The 11,676-nt window shown below is 39.5% G+C and overlaps 1 protein-coding gene across 3 annotated transcripts in view; it reads right to left on the reverse strand.

Moving 5' to 3' along the window:
- NDC1 (NDC1 transmembrane nucleoporin) overlaps positions 1–11,676 on the reverse strand; it is a 41,754-nt gene that overhangs the window by 29,626 nt on the left and 452 nt on the right. For 2 of the 3 annotated variants that reach the window (XM_077779831.1, XM_077779832.1), the window contains exons 1-6: positions 11,149–11,238; positions 10,382–10,502; positions 9,131–9,232; positions 6,166–6,340; positions 5,593–5,731; positions 915–1,023 (exon numbers count right to left, since the gene is read on the reverse strand). In XM_077779831.1, the coding sequence (XP_077635957.1) occupies positions 915–1,023; positions 5,593–5,731; positions 6,166–6,340; positions 9,131–9,232; positions 10,382–10,502; positions 11,149–11,223 (721 nt within the window). In that variant the 5' untranslated portion in view covers positions 11,224–11,238. Of the gene's footprint in view, positions 1–914; positions 1,024–5,592; positions 5,732–6,165; positions 6,341–9,130; positions 9,233–10,381; positions 10,503–11,148; positions 11,239–11,676 lie in introns of those variants that run through there. The other variant, XM_077779830.1, reaches the window with a different exon arrangement.

Genomic DNA, 11,676 nt, shown 5'->3' on the forward strand with positions numbered 1-11,676 from the left:
ACTCACACTCTGACTCTGTCTCTCTCAAAAATAAACATTAAAAAAAATGTTTTTTAATCTTTCCATATAAATTAACAGTAATTGCTTCTGGAACACTCCACTTCTGGATAGTGGTGGAAACCTGTAATCTGAATACAGTATTTTACAATATTGAATTTTGTTTATATTACTATATATTGCTATTGAGATTAATATTTCCTTTCAACTTGAACTGCCTTAATATATTAAATAAGCTGTTTCTGTGCTTAATATTCATGTTAATAAATTCTATAGGTTTCCCTTAGCAGCAGGATATTCTACTATATTAGTACCAACTTACAAAAAGTTACAAAGTAGAGTATGTTATTTATAGAATGACCAAATAACATACGTTTTCTTTTTTTTTTAAAATGGTAAAAACCACACAACAAAATTGCCAGCCTAACCATGAACTGTACATACACTATTGCACCTTGTGCAACAGATCTGAACTTTTTCATCTTGCAAGCTGAAACTACCCACTTAGCAACAACTCTCCTTTTTCCTCCCCCACATAGCCCCTGGCAACCACAATTATACTTTCTATTTCTAAGAGTGTGACTGCTTCAAATAACACCTCATGTAAGTGGAATCACGCAATATTTGTCTTTTGATAGCTGGCTTATTTCACTTAGTATGCTGTCCTCACGTTTTATCCATGTTGTAGCATGTGACAAGATCTCCTTCTTTTTTAAGGTTGAATAATATACCATTGTTTGTATACACATTTTCTTTAACAATATTTTCCTTTAACTAAATACACTTATGCAATCTAAACATTGAATCAGTTAGGATAATCACCTACTTACAATTAAGAAACAAGCAAATAAAATAAAAAATGACTTTGTAACTGATGAGCTAACACATACACTATATCAAAAAGCAGAAATTCTTACCAAGGAAGTAATACAGAACGCAGAAATTTCTAATCAGGAACAAAGATTCCACACAACTATGCTTAACTAACAAGAGCAGAGATCTCCTGAAGCGCAAGAACTTGTATTGCTGAGGAAAAAAGAAAAACAGAATCAAAGGACACTTCCAAGTAGAGGTTCTATTTCATTCTAAAGCAAGCACTAAAACAGTCCACATACTTAAAAATAATAATAATAACTGCATAAAAAGACAAAGTTTATTCCAGAGGTAAAAAATCAACAATTTCCAATGTTAAAATATTTAATACTTACATTATACAATGTCTCATTGATGGGATCAGAAATGACAAAATTGACAGGATCGATCTATACTGCTGCTAAGCACTGTGGAGCTGCATGTACAAACACGACAATCACAAAAGCAGCAGCTGACAGTCTGGGCGCTTCGCATGCACCAGGTACTCTTCTAAGCACAGCGCTATGACAGAGACTCCATTATTATCCTCATCTTACTGGTGAGAAAACTGGGGTGCAACTTAACCAACTGAAGAGCTAGCTAAAGGAAAGTCTGAGATTTTAAACCAGGCAGGCTGGTTTCAGAGACTGTAATCTTAAATATAATGCATGCTGCCTCCACACTCAATGTTTTCAAATGCTGTCTGCAAGAAAAATAGGCAGAAGGCACGAGACTGAGTCAGGAGACCTGAGTTTTAGTACTTCTCTCTGTGTAGCGCTGAGCAAGTCAGGTCTCCTAATTATCTGTGAGATAAGAAGGCTGACCCAGCTAAACAGTGCATTAATGGGTACCTTCAATTCTAACCATGAGAGAAAAATCAATTAAGAAAAAATACAAAATGCTTTGTCTGAAAAAAAGGCTTGTTTGCTCCTCCCCCCTCCCTGCCCAAAAAATGCCAATGGAAAAATATTTTTAAATTATTGGAAAGAATCTAAGGAAATTTAATAAAGCAAAGATGAATTTCCCAAATTCTGGTTTTCTTTTCTGCTCCTATTATGGCTGATCCTTCTTTAAGGAATTTCAGAAGCTAAAAAGAATAATTACAGTACATGGGTGGAAATTACAGTTTCATACTGCGTCTGTGAACTCCTACAGTATCTTTCAAAAAGCAACCCATATGAATAGTTGGTCACTAACCACACAGCTTCAAGTATCCTGGTTTATTCGGATATATTCAAAGTCCAAGATATGGAGCAACACAATTCTGCACAGCTACTGTGTGCTACCACCTTCTTACCTCGACCTCCCAATTAAAGTGTATAGTGCCTATACTGATTGTACTGAAGCTCTCTCCTCAGCCACCACTCACAGCTGTCCCGGGACGAGGCAAGCTGGTAGGCATTTCAGTAAATATGCAGAGAATAGCTAACACAACCTCTTCGTGCTCCCCTCCCTAGTGCGTTTCTTCTGTGATTTGGCTAAAAAAACTACCCTTCACTGAGTACCTACTATGTACCAGCTCTATAAATCTTACCTTATTTAATACTTTCAGTCTTGTTGGCCTAGAGCTTGCCAAGCCCTGTCCTGACCTTCATCCACTTCTTTGTCTCCCACTCCAGGCTAATGTTCTGTTTTTCCCTATCAGTCTCTCATTAAGAATTTGATAAGGACAACGGAACTGGTTTTAGTACTGTACACTAGTTTAAAGAAAAACTAATAGGCTAATGGTAAATTGCTTAGAATCAGATTTTTAAAAATAACTAATTTTTCATAGTTACGTGAAAATAGTAGTTAATGAATAATATGTACAACATAAAACTTCATGGAAGCTCTACCCTACAAAATATATAATGTTACAGGTACTATATATGTAACCATACAGTAAAGGGTTTAGCAGAACATACATTAAACTGGTCATGGTGATCTCTGAGGCAAAGACTGAGAATGGTAGCAGAATGACCAAAGAGAACTTTCTTGTTATCTATGGTATAGGAACAATTTGTAAAAAACTGTTACCACCCTACTCTTAGAGGATGTAAGCTGACAGGAAGCACCAATAATAATGATGATGATGATGATGTTGCTAATAACAATGGCTGTTACTGTTGTAAAAAAAAAAAAAAAAAAAAAAAAAAAGTAAGGTCTAATATTCTCCGGTCAGCTTGGCCGGTAAAAGAAAAAAAAGTAAATAGCTATTACCATCATCTCATTTTATGGAGGCTCAGAAGAAGAAATTGGCCTGATAGCACATCAAGCTTGCAAGTTCCTGACCATCAATCTTGTTTCCCTTAGCAACCTGAAGTGCATATGGGGAGGTCATACAATGTGCACTGTGCCCCTAGGGCTAATCAAAGAAGGCTAAGCTACAGTATCTTCCTTCCCCATCAATCTTCTGAGGAGGCAAATCTCCTCAGGCAAAGACAGTTACAAACCTGATGGATGAGAAACTGTGATCCTAGGTACAAAGATCCATCATTTCAACTACTCTCGCCAAAATCTGTACCTCCCTTACTCCACTGTGCCCACCCACAAACCCCTGTTCCAACTGGCCTCTGGCTGGAGAACAGCACCTACCTGGGCAAACCAAACAGCACTGCTCCTGTACACTCATGGTTACGCGAGATGCCCCCAAAATAGATTTTGGCCCATACAGAATGGCCAAATGTGCCAAAGTTGAATCTGAAGCCAGAGCTAAATATTAGCATTAGAAAAGAAACTTCAGGGGCCCCTGGGTGGCTCAGTCGGTTGAGCATCTGACCTCAGCCCAGGTCATGATCTTGTGGTTCACAAGTACGAGCCTCACATCAGATTCTGTGCTAAAAGCTCCAAAGCCTGGAACCTGCTTCAGATTCTGTGTCTCCCTCTCTCTCTGCTCCTCCCCTGCTCAGATACTGTGTCTACCTCTCTCTCTGCTCTTCCTCTGCTCATGCTCAAAAATAAATAAAAACATTAAAAAAAAAACTTCATGGGTATAAAAATAAATCTAAAATTTTATCAAAGGACAGGGCACCTGGGTAACTCAGTCAGTTAAGCGTCCATCTGCAGTTCAGGTCATGATCTCATGGTTCCTGAGTTCAAGGCTCGAGTCAGACTCTGTGCTGACAGCTCAGAGCCTGGAACCTGTTTTAGATTCTGTGTCTCCCTATCTCTCTCTCTCTGCCTCTTTCCCACTCACGCTGTCTCTCTCTCTCTCTCTCTCTCAAATATTAAAAAAAAATTTTAATAAAATAAAATAGAATTTTATCAAAGGAAATTACAAAAACTTTAGTAGTCAAATTTTACAAATATGACATTACACGGCAGCAGGAAGCCTCTACTGGCACCGTCAGTTATTGGGCTGTTCCTACATTTACTCTATTGCATCAACTGAGGTTCATGGAGGAGCAAGTGATTTCGGGGTATCTTGTTTTTCTCTAACACTTATATTCTCTATATTCTTAATTATATTTGGATCAAATACGATTTAGCATGGATATGCTGTACAGAATTTTGGGTTTTCTTCTCCTAAAATTTTAAGGTGGCAAAGCAGACACTCTGCTTTTAATTCATCTTCTCAAGATGTAAAGAATATCTAATCAGGACTTTTTCCTTAACACACTCACAGACTGCAGGGAAATAAGGGCCAGCTGCTTTTCTTTTCTTTTTCATGTTTATGTATTTTTGAGAGAGACAGAACATGAGCAGGGAAGTGGCAGACAGAGAGGGAGAGAGAGAGAATCCCAAGCAGGCTCCACACTGTAAGTGCAGAGCCCAATGTGGGGCTCAAACCCAGGAACCGTGGGACCATGACCTGAACTGAAACCAAGAGTCAGATGCTTAACTGACTGAGCCCCCCAGGTGCCCCCACCAGCTCCTTTTCTGTGAGCACTATCACCTTGCAATAGGTCTATTTTCAACAAAGTGTTCTCATGGAAGCCACAGGCATATGGGGCCTTCAGTTAAATCAGGAGAACCCTCATCTACACTCTTGGACTCTCACGACACATCATTTGTTTACACATCCCTCCTTCCCCACCAGACTGGGTCCTAGTGGGAAAGGACTGGTCCTAATAGTTTTGCTCCAAAGCCCAATCCTCGGGCTGCCACAGCATAGGAACGAGGCGAATAAGAGCACAGTCAAGAAGAGCGGGAACAGCCTGGAGACAGCCTTGATGCCCCAGGAGAAAGCTCAACCCATCTTTCTCTCTCCTGCCAAGGAGGTGTTTGTGAGTTCCACAAAAGGCTCCTAGCAGATGAGATTTTTAAAAACCTAACTGAAAGACAGTTTAAACCATCCAGTCACGCTAATCAAAACTGTTTTATTTATTTATATGCAACATGTCTTATTCTGGAAAAGACATGAGACAGTAACTGAGATTCTACACTTACGTGGACACCTTCAAGCCCAGGAGTTCTTAGGTGCAAAAAGAAGCTGGCAGCTGCACAGAAGCACACTGCATGAGTGTCCTCCCCACCTCCGCCCCCACTCCTGTGAGTCACAGCACTGCCACTACCTAGCAGGGATGGAAAGAGGGGGGCAAAGTGGATCCTCAGAGTGCCAATGTGAAGGGCCACTCTAGCTCTCAGACATATGCTAAATCCTCATGAAAGTAAATCTCTTCTCTAAATGGCATTTTGACAATCTCAGTCCTAAGTTTTGCTGCTCAAATCTTGAATTAATCAGAGGAGGCCAGTTATACACACATACATCAAGGCAGTTTTAACTCTGCTAAATTCTGACATAACACTCAAACAGTATCTTACCTGTATGATGGGAAATGGAAGATAGTTCATGTTGTTAATAAAATACAGGAGACTGTAGCTATAGCCCATAAATGCTCCAGCCAGGAGAAAAAACAGGTGATACTCATTTAAGCAGGTTTGTGCAGCAGGGCTATTTAAACTGGAGAGAAAAAGTTAGGTTATTAATTCAATGATCTTCCCTGCTTTCTGAACCGCCACAGGTTTAACGTGTACACCTTACTTTCTTATTCCCTCCCATTTCACATAAATTCCTACTTCTTACCTATCACATCCAATTGTGTCCATGTCTTAATTCCCTTACTGTTCTGAACTCTCCAAGACTTTATAGCGTTATGCGTGAATCACTCTTACAAATCCAACAGCACCTAGCATAGCACCTTGCACAGAAAATGGTTTTAAAAAAACTACTGAAATTCAACAAGCATAAATATCAAAAATATCTGATGTTATGCATAAAAGCATCTTCTGTGTAAGTCTAGAAAACACACAATGCCCATAAACTATTAACTTATACAGGTCACCTTTGGATTAGTAACTATCCAAGTTCCATAGAGAAAACATATTTAATATTACCTCTCAGTGGCGGTGCAGGGAACCACAAGAAAACCATAGCGGCCCTTAGACATCACCGCAGCGCACCAGGCCACCATCATCCCCATTGCAGCATGAACAAATGAGTGCATGAGCTGTTGAGGGTGAATGATCTTCCCGATCAGTGCCAGTCTGGAGCAGGGAATGGAAGGCACAACTGCAAACAAAGCACATTACTGCGGCTTTATAACCTGTAGCACACGAGGTCAGGGGACACGAACTGTTACTCCCTCTCATCCTTGCACAAATATTCCAAAGGGCACAAGAAAACCCAGAATCAATGTGAAGTACAGAAAAATTCTACGCTAAGACTTGTAAGTTAAAATATGTTGAAAAGATTGAATACAAAGAGATGCATACAAAAAAGAAAATCCAAAGATTCTAGAGAGGTGAAACCTAAGGACAGCACGATTAATATTTTTCAGTTCTTTTTAATTAAAATTTCCTGACAGCTCAAATACTGTCTACCCTGCCAATCTCATAGGTGCCATAAAAGAACAAATAATGATAGTTTTTGAAAGATAGTGCTTGCCCTCCAACAAGTTACCTTCGTTTCAGCATTTGAACTTGTCAAAATAGAGTCCAATTGCGAAAAATAAACCAAAATGAGGTAAATGATGACAACACTGAATACTAAAATAAATGCTTGTACAGTTATTTTTAATACCTCTCTGATAAACAAAAAAAGTTTCAGGAAGTGTGCTAGGGCAGGTGAGTGTGCGTAGGAGGGATACTGACCTTTGAAAACAGCTAGCGGAGGGTTTCCTGACCTACTCATACACACATTCTTTTTTTTTTTTTTTACTATTTATTATTTTTGATGAGCACGAACTGGGGAGGGGCAGAGAAGAGAGAGGGAGGGACAGAGGATCTGAAGCAGGCTCCATGCTGACAGCAGAGAGCCTGAAAGCAGGGCTCAAAGTCACAAACTTAAGATCATGACCTGAGCTAAAGTCAGATGCTCAACCAACTGGGCCACCCAGGTGCTCCTACACATTCTTCTTTTAAAAGACTCCAAGAGATAGAAGAAAGATGGAAAATTCCTATGAAGGGAGAGGGCTTTAGGTGCTTTACATTTTGAGAAAAAGGTTGCTATCCCCTCTCCCTGGCCCCCAGAAATGCCCATGAGACCCAGTGAGCATGCAATTGACTTACAATACTCTGAACATACCAAAGCTTCTCATGTCTCTATGTTTGTTTTTGAAGAGAGCATATGAGGAGGGAGAGGGGCTTAGAGAGAGAGCGAGAGAGCAACAGAGCGACAGAGAGAGAGGGAGACGGGGGGAGAAGGGGGGAGGCAGGAGAGAATCTCAAGCAGGCTCCACACGAAGCACGGAGCCTGACACAGAGCTCAATCCCACGACCCTGGGATCATGACCTGAGCCGAAACCAAGAGTCAAGAGCTCAAACAAGCCACCCAGGCGTCCCTAAGCCTTTCTATATACTATATCTTTTCCCTGGATCATCATTTTCCTTCTCTAATTAATACAACTCACCGTTCAAGGCTTGGTTTAAGCATCATCTCCTTCAGGAAGCTTCCCATGCTGGGTGAATGGTGCTTCCATATATTCCCATTCTATCCGGTGTATTGTAATTCAACACGTTTGATTACCTGTGATCTTCTGGAACAGCTGGGACCGTAACACTTAACTCTTATCCCCACACAATGTACGGCACACAAAATGCTTCTGAAGGATTGATCCAAAGTGACTAATCAGGCTTTAAGAGTGACAAGCAGGACAGCCCTAGTGCGGCATCTACATCAAGATAACCTGGGTACGTGCGGCCGTGTAAAAGAGCACAGTGCTGTAAGCGAGGCAGATCGGTGTATGGCTTGAACAGAAAAAGAGATCCATCAACTAGGAGTGAGGGATTAGGAAAGCAAGGGAAAAGGGCATATATTATAACAACCAGAGGAGAACTTGAAATTTTATACCACCTCTAAGAAGCAACTACTGAAGAGCTAAAAAGAGGGACGATGTTCTAGTCAAAAACAAAAACAATGAAAAAGAAGTGTCTGAAAAAGCTTCTTACTGTACCATAAGGACAGATGCAGGAATGAGAAAGGGCATTAAGGGTAAAAAGAGAAACCACGAAAAATAAAAAGCTCTGGAACCCAGCAGGTGATTTTCCCAAGGCAAAATACACAGGTTTTTTGTTGTTTTTTTAACTATAGAATTATAGACTTTTATATTTGAAAAGGACCTTAGAAATCATCTGGTCCTGATCTCCTACCCTATAAAGGAGTTATTTTTATAATACATCTGCTGAGTCACAACTTTAACAGCAGCTGTGAACTATTAAAAGGTCTAAATTTTTTTATTGTGGTAAAACATACAGAAGTTGGCCATTTTAACCATTTTCCCCTATTTTAACCATTTTTAAGCACATAGCTCTGCAGCCTGAGTTTGCTCACTGTTGTGTAAGCATCACCACCACGCCCCCCCTCAGGACCTTCCCATCTTGCCTGAATGAAACTCTGTGTCCATCAAACAAGGGCTTCCCATTCTCCCCTCCCCCAGCCCCTGGCAACCCCTATTCTTTCTGTCTTTATGAATTTGATTCTAGGAACCTCCTCTATAAGTGAAATCATACAATATTTGTCCTAAGAGCTCTAAATATTTTAAATATTAAATAGGTTTCATGCCCAACATGGGGCTTGTACTCATGATCCTGATATCAACACCTGAGCTGAGATCAGGAGTCAGATGCTTAACTGACTGAGCCACCCTGGTGTCCCAAACCTCTAAATATTTTTAAACACAGAGAAACTGGTATTCAAATAAATTTTTAGTTAAAACATTCAAAGTAGATGATTCTATATACATATCTTAAACTGACTTTAAACAAGCCTCTGTTATATATACTCACATACAAAATGCATTGAGTATGCCTTTAATAATATAAATTCGTATATTTTTAAGACGGTTAACATTTGAACACTCACCTGAATAGAACTCCACGTTAAAAATACTTATTATCACTACTACCACTGACAGGAGCAGGAGGTAAAAAATTACATAGGAACTATATAGATCATTGAAAGAATCTAAAACACAAGAGAGATGAATTAGTAAATTCATTCAGTCATGTAGTCATGATCCATACATTGCGATAGAAAAGGGGTTTGAACCACAACTGTAAATTTCATTGTAAAAGTTATCTTTTCTTCAAGAATGTATTCATACACTGCTGACAGGTCCTATAGGACATCAACTCAAGAACTACAGTGTGGGTTACTTACACCAAGCTCTTGGTCCTTTAAAATTATACTAGAATTTCCTTTAGATGACCCAGATGTTAACATCAGACAAAATACTACCATATGCAAATGTACTTCATCGTGCGAAACAGAGAAGTACCACATTTAGTAATATACCAACAAGGTTTCTTTTTAAAATGTAAATAACGTTTTTCAGATCTCTTCTTAATAAATGCAATTAGCTCCTACAGCTAAAAAGGTAACATTTCTGGAAACAGCATAATCCATAAATCATCTAAGTGAGCCGAATTAAAAAAAAAAAATCATGATATTCTTGTAAAATACTAACATTCACATTTTAGAGTAGTCCAAACAAGCAAATATTCCATTTCAAAAATATGACCAAGTTTAAAATGTATACATTATGTATATATGTTATATATATAAAACACCAAAAAACATAAATAAGAGAAATAACAAGGAGATACATTTGCTATATAGACTGAGACTTAATAATAAAACCTGTAATTTTTAAGNCAGATGTCATATTTTCTATTCCAAATTTTTAAGTAGATAAAAGGAACAGTTCTGGTCCTTAAAAAGACAATGTCAAAAGAAAAGCAATAAAAAAAAGACTCCCTCTCTCTCTGACCCTCCCCTGCTCACGCTGTCTCTCTCTCTCTCCTAGAAATAAATAAAACATTAAAAAAAAAAAGCAATAAAAAAGACAAACAAAAATTAAGGTAGGTTTTCATTTATGTGATCTCCTAATTATTTTTTGCTCATGTGATAATACAGTCTCAGACAGGTTTACTACTATTATTTATAGTGAAAAGGCGATTCATAAAGGGAGTGCCTTAAGATTACCTCAAGGTGAATATTTTGCCATATCAATATAAACAGTGATTAAAAACAAATGATTTAAAACGTAACACAGTTTTTATGCTGAGAAGTAGGTCCTGTAAATTTGACTTCCCCAAACTGAGTACCACTTACCAGACAGCCACTGAATAGGATGAAATAAATCAATGCTGCTGAAGATGATAAATACTGTGGTACAGATGGGTAGAAGCAGCACTGACCAGACAATACTTGCAACTATCCTCCAGCCCAAAACCTATAATTAAACAAAATCCCTCAATAATGAAGTCAAACTATTTTAGTTACTTCAGTTATGCAAATCCTACCTTTTCAGACGGGATGTTAACCACTAACATTTACACCCAGCTCATAATGGTTACTCCTATTAACAATACTGCATACAACTACAGAATACTGTAATATCAGATTAACTGACACCTGTGTTAGTCCAGAGTCAAATGCCACATTAAAGATCACACTTTGGGAGAGGGGAGGAATTGTCTTATCTAGCTTTACAACTGTATTTTACAGCAACTTGTCCCTGTCTCTCTAGGTTTAACTGATAGATAAGTCAGCATCTAAAAGATGTGTACATTTTACAGGACTGCACACTGTCATTGTGTTTCCATTATGAGCTACGATCATCAGGCAGTTACGCACTGTATTCATATGTGATCACCACGACCTGCCACTTAAGAGACACTAGACAGAATGCTGAATAAGTCAATACAAGAAGAGATACTGAGGGGTCTGAAGAAAGAAAATGACAACCGGATTTACATTTTGGAAGGTAAATACACTCCCGTGTTTGTAAGGTGGCTATAATGAAGATGGATCAGAAGGAACAAGACCCACAAAAGCCACAACGAGGAGGCGGTTTACACAACTGCCCAAAGCCTTACAGTCTGTCTCTGAAGGAAGGCAGTGGCAACGGGAAAGGAAAAGTAGTGCAGCCGTATTTTCTGTCTACTGGACATCAGTCATTGATAACATAAGCGATAAAAAAAAAAAGAAAAGTAAAACTTAAGGACTCATTCGTTTTTAGCTTGGAAAACAGCCTCTGCTTAAGGCCACACCACATTCTTTCCAATTCTGGACATTCCTTCCCACTTGTTACTCCAAGTAACCAGTAAGAGACCTACTAGGCAGACCATCCCTGCATAACACTCTTGCCCATTCCCTGCCCCAACTCCCAGGCAGGTCATCCCTCTCATTCCGACCGACTCCTCTCCCACCCCGTAACAAGTCACTCAGGACGTCCCGCTCGCACACACCACTAATCAGCTTTCCTCAGCCCGCTCCGCCCATCCTATAACCAGATTCCACTCGGGATGTCCCGCACATTCCTGTAATAAGTCCCTCTGGTCGCCCCCTCCCCACGCGCTCCCCACGCGACACAGGAGACACCGCCCCCCCACCCGCTCCCCCCG

Source organism: Crocuta crocuta, unplaced genomic scaffold (genome assembly GCF_008692635.1).
Source record: "Crocuta crocuta isolate KB4526 unplaced genomic scaffold, BGI_CrCroc_1.0 scaffold168, whole genome shotgun sequence".
Classification (NCBI taxonomy): Eukaryota; Metazoa; Chordata; class Mammalia; order Carnivora; family Hyaenidae; genus Crocuta; species Crocuta crocuta.